The sequence below is a fragment of the Marmota marmota genome, unplaced genomic scaffold, assembly GCF_001458135.2.
Source record: "Marmota marmota marmota unplaced genomic scaffold, marMar, whole genome shotgun sequence".
Classification (NCBI taxonomy): Eukaryota; Metazoa; Chordata; class Mammalia; order Rodentia; family Sciuridae; genus Marmota; species Marmota marmota.
Window position 1 is genome coordinate 38310447 of NW_026000005.1, and position 20049 is coordinate 38330495.

At 39.4% G+C, this 20049-nt stretch overlaps 1 protein-coding gene across 1 annotated transcript in view; it reads right to left on the reverse strand.

Moving 5' to 3' along the window:
* Window positions 1-20049, reverse strand: part of Epha4 (EPH receptor A4) — a 136767-nt gene that overhangs the window by 14830 nt on the left and 101888 nt on the right. The window contains exons 7-13 of the mRNA XM_015481449.2: window positions 18683-18842; window positions 17396-17507; window positions 8204-8262; window positions 6025-6138; window positions 5324-5509; window positions 1461-1522; window positions 807-1016 (exon numbers count right to left, since the gene is read on the reverse strand). Of these exons, the coding sequence (XP_015336935.2) occupies window positions 807-1016; window positions 1461-1522; window positions 5324-5509; window positions 6025-6138; window positions 8204-8262; window positions 17396-17507; window positions 18683-18842 (903 nt within the window). The remainder of the gene's footprint in view (window positions 1-806; window positions 1017-1460; window positions 1523-5323; window positions 5510-6024; window positions 6139-8203; window positions 8263-17395; window positions 17508-18682; window positions 18843-20049) is intronic.

The following is a 20049-nucleotide window of genomic DNA, read 5'->3' on the forward strand; positions in this document are numbered from 1 at the left end:
AAAAAAAAAAAAAAAAAAACCCTAGCCAAAAACCAAATCCCCAAGGCTTGGAATTGCAGAGGAAAAGTGGTGATTGTTAAAAAGGGAAATTGTCTGGTGAGTGCCTCACGTTGATTTTAACAGTGTTGGCCTTAATAGCCAATAACTGTTTTATGATTCTGTGTTGATTCCATTAGTATTTTATATGCAGATTTTCAGATTAAGATAGCATGGCCATTAACTGTATTCTGAATACGCTTAACTGTGTCTCATCCCTGTTATCCATCTTATCAGTTCTATATATATGTATTCTAAGATTCAGCAGTCAACCAACTAGAAACATTGGTTTGTCTTGTTTAGAAAAACGATTTCTTTTCCAAGAGCAGAAAAGAGCCAAATAGAAGATCTCAGACAAGAAAGTGAAGAAAGCAAGAGAGCCAACTTAAGTGTAAAAAAAAATACAAGGGATGTTTTCTCCTGACTTTTTTTTTTTTTTTTACTAATTGACGCTCTGTTGTATAAATCGCCCTTCATTTTTCCTTCTCATTTAGCTCATTTTTAAAGATACTTTCTTAATGTTCATTAGCACTTTGCCCAAGAAAATTCAGAGGAGAATTCATTTTTGCTTGTAGTTTATGGTACTGTAAAATTGTCATTTTTTTCAGAGTCTGCTTCAAAATTCCTTTTTTTCTTTTTAGAAATGTGGTTTAAAAAAGGGCGCAGGGACTTAAAACAAAAATAACAACAAAAACAAATCACAACGGGCTTAAACATCGAGGTGTGACAAGAAGTCCAATCTAATCAACATGAAAGGCAAGTCACCTTACCCTAGTAGTATAAGCTGCTTCTGGATCGTCCTCAAGCACTCTGGACATGCCAAAATCAGACACTTTGCAGACCAAGTTGCTGTTTACCAGGATGTTCCGTGCAGCCAGGTCACGATGCACATAGCTCATGTCAGATAAATACTTCATTCCGGATCCAATGCCACGCAGCATGCCCACCAACTGGATGACTGTGAATCTGCCATCATTCTTCTGCACAGGAAAGGGGCAGGGAACAATCCCATTAGCATTAGGAGAAATTAATTTCGCCAAGCATTTATTACTTGGGTTTTTTTTTTTTTTAAATATATATCTGTATCCGGTATGCAATGAAACTCAGCATTATTTCCGGGCCTTTCTGATCAAAGTCACTAATTCACTAGTAGAGTGTACCCTAGAAGCAAGGTTTGCTTCCTGATAGATGGAAATTTTCCAACTGTAATGAATCTATGGCTGGAGCAGCTCTATGATACAAGAATAAATCAAACACTCCTTTCATTGTCCATGGATTATTTAATAGCCTTAAAAATCACATTATTCTTTATTTCTCCATTTTAAAAAGTCCATGAGTACAACCACCCAGGATGGATAGAAGGAATCTGTTGGGGTTTTTCTAAATACCAGTATTCTTGGGTTTAATAGAAAGTAGATACGTACCCTGAGGAATGCATCCAAGGAACCGTTCTCCATGTACTCTGTTATGATCATTACTGGTTTACCTAGAGTTTTCAGAAAGAAAAACAAAAACCCTTGATGAGCGCTGCAGTTAATGAGATAAAAATGGGCTGTGCACAATTTTACTGCCAAGACACCTGTCTTGTGCGATCTAATTTAATTAAAACAAGCCAAGCTTATGCCTCAGCTGTGGGGAGCTAGGAATGAAATATTAAAAGGACGAGTAGGTGTAAACTCCATCTGGAAGGTTAACCCTTTGGGTGGCTTGTTGACAAGGTCTTTAACGAAAGTGGCCTCGGGTACCTCGGGAACACATCAGTGGATAATTGTTCTCTCAAGCAAAAGGGGAAAACGATAAATGGGCAGGCCTGTTTAAACGTGAAAAAATCTTTAGGATAATTAATTTATTGTGCTCCCAGAAGAGCCACTTGTGTGATGCTTAAGAGTGCAATGGATGGAGAAAGCGTTTTTCTTCATTTAGGGACACCCAAGTTTCAGGGGGCAGTAGCTTGTTGGATATGCTTCATTATTCAGACACCATCTTAAAACCCAAGTATGCATGACATAAACTGCTTTCCCCTCATCTTGTATTGGTCAGGGTCTGCATCTTTCTCTTTTCTTTTCCTATCTACAAACAAACTTGCTCTTTTTTTTTTCCCTTCCTTAAACTTCCCATCTTAAAAAACAAACAAACAAATTCCAAAACCATCACAGGAAAGGTTTAGTAAATCATTTCATCTGAAACAAGAACTTCCATAAAGAAATCAAAATGAGTTTCAGGCCTGGGGGAGTGGAGAGAAGCAGCACTTTCACTTTACTATAGTTCTCTTTCTAGGAACCTTAAGAACCTTTCTTTGGTCTCTTCATTACTTTTAGCGGACTTAAGGTATCTAATGCCTTCTGTACACGGGGCATTGTTGAGGGATGGAGAATGGTAATCATCCATTTTTTACTAAGTTAAGAGGAAAGAGTTCGTAAAAGATTGCTTTGGATGAAAACAAAATGTCAGTTTGATGTATAAAAAATATTCACATTTATTGCTGTTTTCCTTGACTGGGCTTAGTCATTTAGTCAGGGAAAATGGTCTGGATACTTCCCTACAGAAGAATACCCATAACTATTCTAATCTTTCACCCAAAGATGCTGTCAGTAATTTCTACAATAGGGAAGTGGGAAACATCTTTACTTCAGAAGTAAACGTTTTGAGGAGTCAGATTTTTAAATTTCAGTTAAGTCTGATGTTTTCTTCATGGTTTTCATTGTCATGTCTAAGAAATCTTTCAGAAGCATTTTTTTTTTTTTTTTGCATCACAAAATAACACAGTGGAGATTGTGTTTTCAAGTAAGGAATGAAAGCCCACAGAACAAGTAGGAATCTTGGTGCAGACCAAAAGACGAATAAGAACTCTTCCAGATTCCTCCTTTGCTGGAGGGGGTGGGTTCTGGTACTTACTCCCACCCTCCATCAATGTAAGTAGGAAGCTCTTAGTCCTTGGACACATTTACCCTCTCCATCAGGGACCAGACTCTGTACAGAACAAATGCATCTAAGTGAGTTTTAATTAACCTGCCTCAATCAAAGGACACTTTGTCAACTAATGAGAAAAGGGCGACTCTTTGGGCCATGTATAACACCTACTTTCATTTCACCAGATTTCTCTGGAGCTTTGGAGAAGAGTAGAAGATCCAACAGAGAGGGAGTAGTGGGGAGAATTTATGGTCCTCCTGTCAATTTAGAAAGTTCCTCAAGTAACTGCTTGTAATGAAATCACACTCTTCTATCCCACCCTCACACCTCCCTGGTCTGATTTCTGGCACAATCTTCACCATTTCTCTGCATTCCTTTTTCTGTTCACTAAAAGTATCCATTTATCAGAACCTTTACGAGTTCTGCAAGAGGAATAAAGATGAATGTCGCCATAAGCAGAAGGGCTTATAAAGTGGACCCAGGCTGGGCTCATGGATGGAGGTGACTTCCTTCCCTGCAACAGGCAGGGAGGCAGGGGGGAGGGGAGACGGGAGGGATCAGGACAGCTTCTCCGGTAGAAATTTTAAATCATTTTAATTCAGTGACAACTGCATTATGCAAATACATCCAGTCGTTTATAACAGTTACAGCTGTAATAGCTACGGGTTTTAGAGGCGCGGTGGGACTTTAATACAAAGATTCCCTGTTCCTTCTCTTCTCTGCAGAGGTGCTATGAAAATCACTGTCTGCGGCAGGAAAAACAGCCTAAGCTGAACAGAGCCTCCTTTTGAGAAAATGGACCTGCAGAAGTATTTAAACAGGAATGTTATCTTTTAATTAAAGTAGTGAGGGGCTCGAGGCAGCCCTGAAGGCCACAGGCAACAGAAAAATATCCTGTCTGTAAAACTAATCTTAAAAAGCAAATAGAGCTATTCTATGCTAATTATAGTCTTCACCTTAGGCAGAAAATTATATCTTCTTAGTTTCCTTTTTGGAAGGATTTTGAAGATGAGGGAAGATGGACTCCTTAAGACATAATAGCACTACTGAATAACACTAAAGAGGTCTGTTTTTTAAAAAAATAAAATAAAAAATCTGCTATTATGTTAACCACTCTAAATATTTCATTTTATTGCAAAATAAATTCATAAGGCAAGTTCTATTTTTAATCTCCGTTTTACAGATGAAGAAACTGAAAGAAAAAGACAGAGCGGCCAGTCAAGGTCACCTGTTTACTAGCCATAGAACTCAGAGGCAAGTCTTTCATCCATTAGGCCAATGGTTCGCACAGTGGGATCCCTTGGACCTGCCAAACTCCTGCTGCTGAAGCAAACTTTTTGGGACAAGGCCCAGGAAACCATTTCAGTGAACCTTCCAGAAAAACCTCAGGTAGGTTTAAATCTGAGAACCTCAGAATTGGTGCATATTTTCACTCTTTAGTGGTCTCCTCATTTCCTCTTCCTAAAGACTTTGTTCCTTGGATCCCACTACCAGTCTGTCCCAGACCTAACATCTCCATTTGCTCTGAAACCCCCCTCATCCCCACTTCACCTACCAGAGTAGCCATATTCTCACTTCTCTGCACTTGCTGATTGACAAGCTTTCCACACACACCTTGAATCAATAAGAGAAACACAGGTCTCACTGAAGACAGAGCCAAGACCTGCAAGGTCCTTGACTTACACTAACTGCAGCAGGTACCGTAGCTCCTGGAACAGAGCCACCTCAGACGGTAACCGCTTGAGCTGCACAGTTGGTGGGACCCTTCATAAGTTGGCCTCAGCCAGCCTTACATCTGTCGAGCTGGGTTGCATTTTAACTGAAGCATGGTTCACAGGCTCAGCGAATGCTAATGGACTAAAAAGGGAAGGTTCAACCAGGTGTTACTTTAAATAGGTGCTGAACAGCAAGAGCCATAAATCAGGCAGTGCAGACAAGCAAATCCCCTGATATAATGAAGAGTCCCAAGATTCACTCCCTGCATCTGGAACAGAAGCTTCCAGTGCAAGGTGTGTGGAGGTTTTGTTGTGCTTTATATGAAAAGTACTTAAAATTTATTTTGCTCACCATCTGCTTGTGCCTACCCTGTGACAATCAGTTTGGTCTAGTAAAGATTTGAAAGATGACTTGGCGTACCAAAAATATGCAATATTAATTTCCCTAAAAATCTCACGCAGGCTGCCTTGGAGATAGGGTATCAGCCAAAATCGTAGACTCATTGAGAGCTGACTACAAGATTAATGACTTGTCCTGCACTGATTTCCTCCTATTAGCAATCAGTGGGTCTGCACCATCTGTCATTTCCCTAGAAAGAAAATGTGTGTTTAATTTCCCAGTAACTTCGGACTCGGCTTTGTGACAGGAATGACCCACGTACATTTGGTGACGACGCCTTCCAGGTGAATTATGTTTGGGTGGTCAAATTGTCCCATGATGCTGGCCTCGCTCAGGAAGTCTCTCCTCTGTTTGTCTGTATACCCAGCTTTCAGCGTCTTGATGGCCACACAGATCTCTCTCTTGCCAGGCACTTTGAGACGACCACTGCAGACTTCACCAAACTCACCTTAGGAAGAGAAAAGGGTTCTACAATGACGGACTGGAAATGCATTTAAGATGAAAGAGGAATAGTTGACATCCATTGCATGCCTATTACATGACAGCATTGTGCATACGTATTACATAAATGATTTCACTTACTCCTCCCCAAAACTCAGAAGTCGTTGCTATTATTAGCTCCGTTTTTTTTTTTTTTTTCAGGGAAAACTAAGACTTAATGAAAACAACTGGCCAAAGTCTTATAGTTGGTAAGAAGTGGAGTGAACATTTTGAATGCCATCGATCTGACTTCAGATCTCATATGCTTATTAATTTAATCCTGGGAATATATTGAAATCTGTGCCAGAGTTTTTCATTGCACAACACATCTTATACTTCATATAAGGAAATTTTGTATGCACCAATGTTTACATATATGAATGTGCATACAATACACTCATACACGTGCATCCATTTATATAAGCCACATACATATATTTAACATCCACCAAGAAAATAGACTTATTAGATAATCAGACTTACCAACTCCTATAACTTTTTCAATCTTAATGCAGGATGCGTCAATTTCTTTGGCAAATTCTCGAACTGCCTGGTTGGGGTCTTCATATGTAAAGGGATCCACGTAAGTCCTAACACCTAAGTAAGGAGCACGGAATAAGTTGGCTGAACACAGTTCAGGAATGACTAATAAACATAAGTAGTCTGGATCTAAAATCTTTAATGTAGGAAAAGCCAGGTTAGCTGTGTGGTCTTGCATGTACAGAAACTTTAACTTCTTGCTCTGATTTTCGTTAGTGGGTAGACAAAGACTTGTTAGCTATTTAAGACCCTGAAGCTCTACTGACTTCCTGGAATGTCTTCCCACTTCAAGGACAAGAATTTAAAAACAACACATCCCACAGAGGAAAATATGGTCTCTAGGAGGAAATTTGGAATGTGTTAGCTGAATATTGTTAGCCTATCCAGGCTCGTGGCTCCTCTGTCCTTGCACTAAGTCCAAGACCTACTTTCAGTTAATGTCCCTTAGCAAGAAAATAGGGACTTTCTTTTTCAGCTGGGCCTGTCCACAGTGTCACATTTCGCCTACTGTCAACCTGTTAAATTCGTGACCTCTAGTTAATGAACATAGACTTGGTTTATATAGACAAAAAGAGCAAATCTACTAGTTGACTTGAGAATATACTGACTCTATTGAACCTATACTTTCTTTCTATTTTGGAAAAAAGGTGTAATAAACAAAGATATTGATGTTCACCTGGAAGCTTCAGCTGGAGATAACCATGGAGACCTAATTGTGAATGGATTAGATGCCAGGAAGTGCAATCCAGCCACGCTGCACACAAATGAAACTCAGAGCATGAGCTCTGAGAAACGCTGGGGACAGGCATCACCGAGAGTTTCCAGTGACATTTGCACCTGTATTCACTGGAGTTCCTTGGGGCCCTGTGATTGTGTGGGCCACCAGTCAGCCCAATCTCTTTGATTTTCCAACCTTGTCCATCTTTTCCCTTGTCTCTGCATCCACTAATATGAATAATCTACATATTGGCATTTTCTTGCTACTTCTCTTGTATGTGTATGTATGTGGGGGGGGGGTACTAGAGTTGAACCCGGATTCTTTACCATGGAACTACTTTCTCAGCCCTCTTTACTTATTTATTTATTTTCTCATTTTGAGACAGGGTCTCTGTAAGTTGTCCAGGTTGGTGTCCAACTTGCTGTTCTCCTGCCTCCCTGGGATTCCTCCCAGTGGGATTGCAGGTGTGCACCACCACACCTGGCACTACCTCTTTTTAGTATATCGTTTTTGTTTATGAACATGGTAGGTATGACGACAAAACTAAACAGTATAGTTTTAAAAACAAAACAAGGTGGGCAGATAACAAGTTGTCAGATACCCCATATCCTTTGTTGCTTTCAGACTCTAGTCAGAAAATCTTCCTAGAAAAAAATCTCAAGCTGCTCTCTTTCGCCTACCTCCTGGTACTCATTTCTGTTAGTGATGAGCCACCCATGGATATGAAAATGTAAATGGGTTTAAATTAGATTTAAAATTCACTTCCTCATTCACATGGTCTACGATATTCGATTGCACTTGTGGCGACAGGTGAACAGGGCAGCCACAGCCCACTGTCAACATCTCACAGGGTCCCACTGCAACCTGCTCCTGGAGAGGTCAACCACTGCTGCTGTCAAGGTCATTCTGGAGTCTCTTTTTTCAATTTATTCTTTGACTCCATTTGGAACATCAAAACACCTAGAATCCACTCAACAATTGATGAGGGTCACTGATTTCACATCACATACTGCCATTTGTGGGGGGAAGTAGTAATTACTGTTCAATTTCTTAAACTTTTACTGGCCCTCCCCCAATTTTTAGCTGGTAAAAGAAAAAATTAGCCATTTTAATCTTGCACCAAGCTACAAAAATATGCTACCTTGACTGACATTTTTTTTTCAGGCTAAGATAAGGATAAAGAAGATTCTGAAGGAACTTCTCCACATTGACTGTGTCTTTCATTTCACTTGAAATCGTCCTGGATTACCTACTTCAGTTTAATATCCTTAAAGTGTATTATTTGGATAAGGAATACATTATATAATCACTAATGGCCATATTAGTTTTATCTAGACATTTTCTAAACTAGAAAACATGACACATGCTCTAGAAACACAATTCTTTTAACCTAATGTTTTGTACCTTGGTTCAAATGTTTTTCTTCATCTGCTTCTTGTTTCGCTTTGCTGTATTTACTCCGTCTATCAAAAAATTGTTAAAATAAGAAAATTATTTCCCTCCAACACAAAAGCTATAGCAAAAGCCATAAGATGGGTTTCGCTGTGAATCGGGCAGATATGTGATGCACATTTCACAGATGAGAAAGCTGAGACTTAGGAGACATGGAAAAATGAGGTAACCATTTGTCACCTGGATGTAGTCGTGGTTCTTAAACATAAACCAAGCATTTTAAGATTATAAAAATTTCAAACTCTCAGAGGAAATTTGTCTTATTGAAAATAAGGTCATATTTCTGTATTCTTGATTGAAATAAACTGTCATAGGCAATTCTCCATGAATCAAAAGGCAATAACGTTCAGTATATAACAAGTAATATAATAAGTCTTGTTGTTGTAACCAGGATAGCCACTACCACAAGAACTTCACATCATATTATACTCTCAAACAATATGGTGACTCAGTTTAGCTGCCACATATAAATCCCTAAATTATTAATGAAAATAATAATTATTTTGAAAATTTAAGAAGTAAATATTTACTTTCCACGGGACTACAATTTGTAAGATTTTGTAGAAAACTAACAAGATTAAAATGGAAAGTTTTTATTTGCTTTGCTAATTCTCTTCTTGAAAATGATTCATTAAATCTTGAATCAGGATTGTATGTATCATTTACATGAACTGGGAAATTAACACAATTCTTGGGAATCAAAAATCTATAATATTAAGTTATATATATGTATAAAGAATTTTTTGCAGTGCTGGGAATTAAACCTAGAGTCTTGCTCTTGTTAAGCAAGTCTTCATTATATGTAAAAATTGAGTCAGGAGAATATATATCAATATAATTCTTTTATATATAAAAGAATTGGAAATCCTCTTCTCAGCAAAGCAAACAATTAATAATATGAGGAAAGAGCCTACAGATTGGGAGAAAAATCTTTACCACATGCACCTCCAATAAAGCATTAATCTTTAGGATATATAAAGAACTCGAAAAACTTAACACCAAAAAACCAATAACCCAATCAATAAATGGGCTAAGAAACTGAACAGACACTTCACAGAAGAAGAAATACAATTGATCAAAAAATATAGGAAAAAGTGCTCAACATCTCTAGCAATTAGAGAAATGCAAATCAAAACTACTACTCTAAGATTTCATCTCACTCCTATCAGAAAGGCAATCATCAAGAATACAGGCAATAATAAATGTTGGTGAGTATGTGGTGAAAAAGGTACATTCATACATTGCTGGTGGGACTGCAAATTGGTGCAACCCCTGTGGAAAACATTATGGAGATTCCTCAGAAAACTGGGAATACAACTACCATTTGGCCCAGCTATCTCACTCCTTGATTTATACCCAAAGGACTTTAAATCAGCATACTATAGTGACACAGCCACATCCATGTTTATAGTAGCTCAATTCACAATAGCTAGACTATGGAACCAACCTAGGTGTCACTCAATAGATGAATGGATAAAGAAAATGTGGTATATATACTCAATGGAATATTACTCTGCTTTAAATAAGTGTGAAATTCTAGCATTTTCCAGTAAATGGCTGGAGTTGGAGAATATCATGCTAAGCGAAATAAGCCAACCCCACAAAACCAAAGGCCAAATATTTTTTCTAATATGTGGATACTAATTCACAATAAGGCAAGGGACACTAGGGAAGAAGAGCATTTTCTTAGATTAGGTAGAGGGAAGTGGTGGGAAGGGAGGGGAAGGGATGTGGGTATAAGAAAGATAGTAGAATGAAACAGACATTATTACTGTATGTATATATGTGACTACATGACCAATATGATTCTGTAACATGTACACTCAGAAAAATGAGAAATTATATCCCATCTATGTCTGATATATCAAAGTGCATAAATGCATTCTATTGTCATGTACAACTAATTAAAACATTTAAAAAATGAATTAGAAAATTAGTTGGTTGTAACTCTCTAAACCTGAAATTATATTAGTGAATAAAACGTGTAATTTTATGACTGTCCAAATATAAAATTCACATTGGGATCTATAATCATCCTGACTTTGAATTTCAAAGACAAGGTAAGTTAGGACTCTCACAGATGAGGAAACTGAAGCCCCCAGGTGAGGAAATCTCTCCCCACACCACAGTGTGATCCTATCAGGATCTGATACCCTTGACTCCTAAACATTGAATAGGCAGAAAGGCAGGATGACCAAGCAGAAGCCAAAATAGCAGAGAACCTAAAGGAGTAAGGAGGAGCAGCCAGAGAGACAGCCCAAGGCAGCACATGGGCATCAGTGGGAAGCCTTCCTCCCACATCCCTCCTGGAATTGTCAGCCACACAGGATCCAGCTCAGCAACCAGACCTCGGCAGAGCCTGCAGATGTTGCTCCATGTGGATGATTCTCTTGCAAATAATAATACCTTGCACTTTTACACTGCATTTAACTTTTCAAAGTGCTCTCATCACATATATTATCTCCTCCCCTAACTGTTTGCAAAGCAGGAACCAGCTTAGCAAAACAGAGACCCCAGTTACTACTCTTAACGACAGAGTGCATATTTCAGTCCCAAATAATAGCCTGTGTTTTCCTTTGCATTTAACTTTTCAAAGGGCCTTAGAAGGGTGTATTATTTAATTGCATCTTCATGACAACCCTATGAAAGGAATCAGGTGGAAGGACACACACTCAGTTCCATTGTACAGATGAGGACGCAGAGCCAGGGGGGTGAGTGAATCACCCACGTCCCTTCTTGGCAAGTACAGGATTTGGTGAGTGCCCTGATCGGGCCCATGCCTGCACAGCATGTTTTGTAGTGGGGATATGGTTGCAAGGGCAACTGATGAGACTTACATGAGCAATGGTACATTTTACATCAGTAAATCCATTTACATTTCATCAAAGAAAACAAACAGGTTTAAACACCCCAAACCAAACAACTTTCTCTGAAAGTTAAAGTTCCCTCCAAATCCTCCTCCTTTACCCTCTTTTAAAGTAAATATAAGAGGGTCAGGTCAAAGATTACTAAAACATTTAATGTCAGGAGAACACCATGACTGGGTCCCCAGGAGGTAACAGGGTCCTGCCAGCCAGAAGGATTGTATCTTAACAGAGCTCCTAAAAGCTTTATCTAAAATCATAAGCATGTTGTTTAAGTCATTTTAGATCTATGATGCTAATGCAATTTTTTTTTCCTTTAAAGGAAAAAAATAATGTATAGAACAAGAGAGCTTTGATAGTACCCCCCACCCCACTATTTCGTGGGACCAGGGCAGAATAAAGGGCCTCAGGTATGCTAGGCAAGTGCTCTACCACTGAGCTACACCCTCAGCCCTGAGTAGCCACATTAAATTGCCAGTGAATTAGTCAAAAACCTGGCATCTACACAAACCAGTGACTTCACACTGCCCAGAAGCATGACTTTCTGTTTGACACCAAGCACATTCATTTAATATGGACAAAGCCACAGGAATACAAAGTGGCAGGGGTCACATAATTACAAGGTAGAGCCACCCACCTACCCCTTCCTCAGACTTCCAAACACACAAGGAGGAATTCAATGAGTGGAGAAGGTATATTTCTGAAGAACTGCTTTACTTGGAGGGCTATTTGGAAGAGGGGACCCTTCCAGGCTACAGGGAACACTAAAAAGGAAACACAAGGATTCCTGTTCAGAGACTAATTGTAGCCTATTAGCTCTCTAATAATACCTTAAAACCCCAAATGCCTATGTTCTGCCCTACCTTTGTCACCTGATGACCCTTTCTCCTTAGCCCAGAGCAGGACAATGGGGCTCATTATTGCCCCAAGAAAGAAAGGCCACTGAAGCTTACTACTGGGTCAGCCAGCGTGGAGGAGCCCAGGAGCCTAAGGAAGAGATGACTCCAAATTGTCCGCTGGGGAGCACCTGAATGGCAGAGGAAACCTTTGTTGAAGATTTCCTAATTATGGAGATGTGGGCAAGCCAATTAAAAAGGGGCAGGAGAGCAGTGGCTTGTTAGTGAATGGTCCAGAAGGAAACATGGAACCTTTCAACAGCAGGAGTTACAGAAAAGGGCTTGCTCTGCAGGTGAAGCTTTGAAAGAGGGACTGGGCCCTCCCTGCAGTCAAAGGGACACGGTAATAAGGGTATTAGCCCACATTGTGGAGGAACAGCATGAGCCCTGGGGGGGGGGGGCATGTGTTGATTCTGGCACCTTGACTATTCAATACACCCAACAGAATAGAGGAGGGGAGCGTGGCAGGGGCCCTACCGCATAAACCCTGCTTTTATTAAAATACTAACTTTCCCCATCAAGTGGACAGATTTGATTGATGTGGTTCACTGTTCCAAAACTAATTAGTAAAAGGTAAGTAATTTATTCAGCTAAAGTGCAGATTAAGGGAGATAAAGCAATGCAATAAGCAGAACTCCAGGTGGGACCCTTCGAAGGGCTCCCCAGCATTGCCATGAAGATTCATAGACTCGATTCCTCTTCTTCCCCTTCCTTAAGCTGTCATTGTGCTTGCACCGAATGGTGTCTGAATGTTCTTTGTGAGCAACATTTTGAAATAGTTGGAATCAAACCGTACTATTGCAGGCAAGTTGTTTAGAAATGTTCTGAGGTACCATCTGCCCCCTAATTGTGTGAATTTACATGATTTCATCAGTCGATTTAGGCTAACATTTAAATGTATTCATTCTTATGTGATCATAATATTGCAGAGGAGAAAATTAGGGTGCAAGGAAGATACAGGCTAAATGGAAACTGTTTTTGCATTACATGTACCGTTAGCTCCAAAATGGAAAGATCTTAACATTCTAGAAGACAAAGCTAACTTGCAAATTTGAACTTTATATTGTGCATTAGACTTGTACATTAATTCACAGATTGCAAATTCCCAGTTCCTAATTTATATATGTGATATATATATACATATTTGTATATATGTAGATATACATATATATGTATATTGCCATAGCTATTTTATTTAATTCTTTCTTTCTTCTTTTTTAAATTTGCTTTTTTTTTTTTTTGCATTTTTTCCCTAAAATCAATTCATTTCTTTTTCTTTAATTCAGGTAGAAGAGGTATTTTATAACCCTAACATAAATGGAAAGTCATCATTAAAACGTTGCTAAGAAAAGCAGTTATCAGGTAATACTTCCCCCTGACCACCAAATTTCCCCTTAAAAAAAAAAAAAAAAACAGATCTCTTCTTGTGTTCCAGTTCTTTCTTAAAATTGTTTCTCATGTTTGAACAATAAAATATTGTTGAGGAAAACAGACTAGCCTGAAACAATCTGAATTATTACTAGTTTGTATCATTAATATAAAGGAATGGGTTTGTCAGAGAAATTCAACACTGATCCAGTCCTTAGCCCTGGCACTTAGGACTTTATGATGGTATTGTTAACAGTCCCTTTAAAAAACACTTTACAAAACAAGTTTTGAAAAGTGGTTACATTGTGGAGACCACAAAGTTAAAATATGTAAATAGGGAAATGGAGCCTTGGATTAAGATACAATTCCACCCCCCCCCACCCCTATAGTGCCGGAAAAGCATTCTACCACTGAGCTACATCTCCAGTCCCTTAAGATAAAATTTCGAGGGTCAGCATCTCATTTTTGCACCTAAAACAACCTACACAGCAGATTTGATTATGTACTCTGAAAGTCTAACAGCAGTCTGACATGATAACTTGAGGTAGACACGACGAATCAATGATGCCTATACAAATGTAAACTGATTTATTTAACATATCGTGAGTGGTAAAAACATATACAGATCAACTTTATAAAATCTTGTTTCAAATAAAGTTCATAAATTTAGTAGTTTAAGTCTTTCACTGAGATCCCTAAATGCTTACACATTGAAGTGGCTGAAAAAATAAGTAGATCATTTGAATTAAAGTAAAAATGGGAGATTATTCTGGTTAATCCTTAAACTCAGACTGCTCAGCATAAATTGAAAACAACATAGAAAAATCAATTGCTATTAAAAAAGAAAATCCAGCAAGAAGCTACATGTGAACCTGAAGCTATTTCCTTTTAATAATGAATTACAACAAACACGGTTTTCTCCTTGAGGTCATCAGAAGAACTGAGGCTTTTCTCACCAGGTAACTCCTTTCTATCTACTTTCTTACAAAATCTCATAGGCCATCAGTAGTGTGGGATCCAGTTCAAGGGGACTCCTTTAAGGGCTCTGTTTCTAGCAGCCTTTCTGCCATCAACATCCCGTGACTCTAAGAAGCAAGAGGCAGTCCCACTAGAAAAAGGACAGAACTGCAATTTTTCAGGCAAGGACGTTTGATCTGTTGCTTTCCTGTACTGCTGGATGAAGTCTGGCAAGATTATTTCGGAGGTACCATTTACTACCTTTTATTGGTATTTTGCTGAGAGCCTGGGCCTGACTTTTGTTCATAGTACCTGTCTCCTTTCTGTTCACCTGTTCTTATCCCATTTAAACATTTGTAGTCCAAGATAAGAGAGCAGACAACCTGTGCGGGGAGAGAACTGGCTGAGTGAGCATCGGCTGCTGCAAGCCTGTCAGCTACCTGGCTCCAGGCAGCCCTTCCCATGACAGCTTTATGGCCAGCACTAAAGAATAATCAATATGAGGGCAAGGGGTTGACATTTCATTTTCTAAAAAGTGATCCATTGAGGACCAATCACCAAGCAGTGTTTATCAGCCTTGGGAAGTGACATTTTTTTTTTTAATGGGGGAGAAGGGACAGGAATCATCGCTAGGTAACTCGACAGGCTCAATTCTCTAAGGGGGGAAGGCTCATAATTGGAAATCCGATGCATCCTGCTATCAATCCTGCCTTATGTAATAAAGTGATCAATAAAAGCAGAAAGGGAATTAAGTCATCAAGCTTGAGGATGCTATTTTCTATAGCCATGGCTTTTAATAATCTTGTCTCCCTGCATTACCTTTTCATATGTTTTTTTCTTTCTTTTCATCAAAGCCAATATGTTAACCAGAACGTCCAGGAAAAACTTAAGAATGAGGTGGCTTATTTGTAAAACTCCAGTTTGACTCTGTATTTAGGGCCACTTAAATGAAAAAGGAAAAGGAAAAGGAATCTAAAGGAAAATTGAATCATGACCACAGAATGTTTCAAACCAAAATCTTAAGAAATGGTCAGGACAAAAGATAAGACCCACTTCCTCACATGGTTCTGAGCATTACATAATGCTGGACTTCAGATATTATTTTTATTTTGAGGTGGAGGTAATTAATACTATGTTCCCTATTTCCATACTTCAAAACATTTTTAATATCTAACAAAGATTGTTAAAAATTAAACATTGTAATAATTTCAGAAAGAAATTGCAGAAATATGTAATAATGAAAAATAAAAGTCCATGCAATTTCTAGACACTCCTCATCCCAGTCGGTTCCCCACAATTGAAAGGGTGCATATCAATGCGTACAGTTTCCCATGCATTACACGCATGACACATGGACATCCGGAATCAAATGGCAGTGGACAAAGAAAAGGCTCATCTTTTATTTGGTGGGGTAGAGTATTGGGGCTTGAACACAGGGGCACTCAACCACTGGGCCACATCCCCAGCCCTATTTTGTATTTTATTTAGAGACAGGGTCTCACTGAGTTGCTTAGCGCCTCACCACTTCTGAGACTTTGAACTTGCCATTTTCCTGTCTCAGCCTCCAGAACCACTGGGATTATAGGCGTGCACCACCATGCCTGACAAGAAAAGGCTCATTTTGATTGGCTCCTGCAACTTAACTTCTTGGAGATGGAACTCACTGCTCTGAATCAGACACCTACTTAAAGATTTTGCACCAAAAGGAATGAATTTAGTGACAAATGTAGATGTCAGTACCAAATGTGACGTCGTTCCATACTGTGTTATTACTAGAGGGAACGAATTGTTTTCTCCAAACTAGGACTTGTGGAGAGTGAGGGTGAGGGCATGGTGTTATGAAATGTATGTGAAAACTGGGGCCATCCAGAGAAACTAACATATGTGGTCATCACCCTGATTATAATGTACGTCAGAGCAAAGCAAAAGCAGGGTGGCTTGCCCAGGCAGTGGAAACAGCTACAGGCAATGTTGTGACATTAGTGAGATCATCCACAGCTAGGGAGGGACAGTACAACAAATGTTGGCCTGAGAGCTAAGCACGACTATTGGGGACATAGTAGCTCTAGCTACGAGTATAGTAATGCAGTGTTCCTAGACCAGCAATTCACCTGTCTTCTATCACTTTCCTCTTCTATAACAGGAAAAGCTGTTATTTGAAAGGATCATTCTGACACCTTGTGAAACTGTTGATGGTGTAAGGAGGTAAAGGTGAAATAAGAGGTAGATTCTCATACATGAAGGACAAAAAGGCCTAGACACGGGACACTTATTGATGATGAGCAGCTGTACCCCTTGGAGCATCTGGCAAGTTCTGAGTAAGTTAGATGGATGACAAGACTGGTTCAATAGCCACTGCTAGCACTGAGTCAGACTACAAGCACACCGAGTATAAATGATCTGCTTTTTGAGATTCCTTTCAAGGGCAATGTCATGCCCACCATGTAATCCACGAATACTTTCTAAGAATACTGACAACCTTTCCCACAGGGATATGACAGTGTAGTATTCATTTCTTTGCTTCAGTTACTGTCATTTTAACCAACATCATGTTGAAGCACCTACTATATGCGGTATCTCTGATGCCTATCAAATTCCTCTTGTTAATAATATTTGGAAGCAGATAATGATCATTTCTTTTAAAAGTGAGAAATGAAAGTTTGAACAGGTGAAGAAATACAGCTGGCAAATGACGTAGCTCAACTTTGGGGCCACGCTTTCTCTTATAGTTTCATTTCCCTTTGGCTGTAGATCTAGGCTGAGCAGAGAGATAAATGTAACACCCATAGCTGAAAGTGTCTGCGGATCGCCTGTTGACTTGCTTTTCAGCTTGGTTTCCTGGAATTAGTTGTGTCTTTGTGGGACACTCAGCAGAGAGGGCTGCCACCCAGTTACTGCCATTAGCCACAGTCGGGATGTGGGAAGATCAAAGCAACAAGGAAGGAGCTTGGCATGCGGATGCCCTGTTTATGATGCCAATCAAAGGCCTTGGCTTGGTGTGGAGGAGACAAAACGTTTCGTCATAAAACAGAGAAAGTGGGGGTGGCTTCAGAGCTTACCTCCTACTGATGACAAAAGCTGCAATGAGAATGACCACCAGCACCACGCTGCCGGAGACGGACACCAGCAGGACAGTGGAGTTGGCTCCATCACCAATGATCCGGGAAGGCACTGCAATGACAGTGACAGGAGGTGACCTGGCGAAGGTGCTATGGGGTGGAACTTCTGATTGGGCCAGAATATTGAACTGTCTGAATCTTTCTGGAGTCTACAGCCTTTGCTAAATACACTTGGAACAGGATTTTCCAAGCCTTAGTGAATATAAGGACCCCTTTTTTTTTAAATCACTGTATGTCAAACTTAAACAGAAGACTCTTATTAAATCTCCTGGCCAATGCAGGATTTTTTTTTTCCTGTCTTCTTTTTCCTTTCTAACATTATCCTTGCTCTGACGTAATGACCAAATGCATTGGACATTTGGAAATTTCAGAAAGAACAAATGGTTTTGAATGCCCTTCCTTCCTTACAGCTATGAAAAGCTTGACTATTACTGCCCAGGTCTAAGCCCCTTCTTTCTGGTAGCTTCCCTGGATGATCTCAATGGCATCAATTCCCTTCAGATTCAATTCCACTTTCACTTCTGCTTTTTTACATTCTTATTTTATTCAATTGTTTGTTAATAAAACTATTTTCTATAACTGATGTTGAAAATTCTGCTATACCATCTCTTTCTCAAATAGATCCAATTTTGGTTTCTTAATTAAGGGGGTAGAAATGTCTTATGCAGCTGCTAGTGTGGATAGGCTCCTGGGTAAACTTTTGATTCAACCAACCAGTGGATTCAACTGACAATGTGAAACATTTGATATGTTTGTGTAAAAAGGCTTTAAAACACACATACACACAGAACTCATCTGACTAGGTTTTAACAAACTCCTAGAAATAGGTAAGGGAAAAAAAAGCATTTTTGGCCCCTTCTTCCATTTTCTCATGGAAAAAAAAATTCCTTGTCTTAATGGAAGATAGACATGCAACCCTTAATTAGTCAGTTTAATAATCAACCCCATTTTTCATGGTTTATAGAAGGCTCAGAACAAGAGGAAAATTGGCAACACTTTTCATTCACATGAAAAGACACATCAGACAGTATTATAAAAAGTGTCCTTCCCTCAACAGCATGGGGTTTCTAAGTGACAGACATGGGCCATCTTATTTCATGCAGCATTCATTACAACAAAACGTCTGCCTAACCAAAAATCAAGTACGGCTCCTTAGGTTTCATGTTGGTGGAATTGGCCCTGTACAGAAAAAATCTCCGAGGGACTGGAATCAGGGGTCCATGTTACCTGTGTTGGTTGTGACCTCCAAGGGCTCACTGAAGTCCCCATAGCCAGCTGCCGTCCGGGCCCGCACATGGAAGACATAGGAAGTCAGGGGGTTCAGGCCTTTGATGTCCGTGTTCCTGGCAGCTGTCCGGACTATACGATAACTCCGTTCGTTCTGATCCTACGTTATAGAAACATAAAGTTGATAAAGGTGACAAAATAAATCATAAATCTTCTGCTTACTCTAGGACCAACATTGAGGGAGCTAACACAATCTCCTCAGAGGTTGAAAGTAAGTAGGGCAGAACTCTCGAACTCTACATTCTCTTCTATGGACTCTTTTTCTTTCTTTCTTTCTTTTTTTGAGGTGTGTATGTGTGTGTGTGTGTGTGTGTGTGTGTTGCTACAGATATAACCCAGGGCCTCACACACATAGGCAAACACTCTACCACTGAGCTATGTGTCCAGTCCATTTGTAAAATTCTATTTTGACCCAGAATCTTGCTGACCTGGGAATTGTGATCCTCCTGCCTCAGCCTCCAGAGCAGCTGGGACACCAGACCACTGAGCCAGGCTGGTAAGCACCCTAGTTATTTCTTAGAGGTTGAAAGAAGCACAGAGCTAGGTCTGGCTGCCATTGAACCTGAGTACATACAGATCTTTACTCATAATCATTTTTGAAAAGAACATTAAATGATGGTTGGTGGCTTTTCTAGCTCCACACCCAGCAATTTAAAAGAAATAACTATAAGAAGGTCCCTTGTCTTTTTCTATTTTCTGTCTGGAAAATGCCAAAAAATACTGTAATCTGATTTCAATTAAAAAATCCAGTCCCTTTTCTGTTTTTAATAAGGAAGTCAATAAGTGATTATCTTTAAAAGGAGAGGACAATTGTTCATTTTCTAGACAGCCTTGAGTGCAAACAGCTCTCTTCAGAATTGTTCTTTAAGAGACAAGTTATTTGTAAAAATAATGCCTTTCTGTAACTTTAAGAGGTTGAAGAATGTAATTTTCCTTCCTTGATTTTCTATTAAAAGTCATCAAAACCCACACCCTCATTCTGAATAGCAGTCACCTACTTAAACAGATCATTATTTCACTGTTATGAGTCACTCTCCCTGATAGAAGGTTTATAGATTAGGACTTCTCAGCAGTCTTGATTCTCATTACTAGAAAGAATATAATGATATTAGAACACAATATACCTTTCTCTATTTTTCAAGATAACTAATTAAATAATAAATGTTATAACCAGATTTGATTGGGAAGTAAGATACATTTGGTTTTGGGATTCACAGATATATCCCAGTTTAGAACTGGCCAACACCTGAACACAAGAGGCAGAGGGAGGGAGGGAGGGAGGGAGGGAGGGAGCAGGGAAGGAGGGA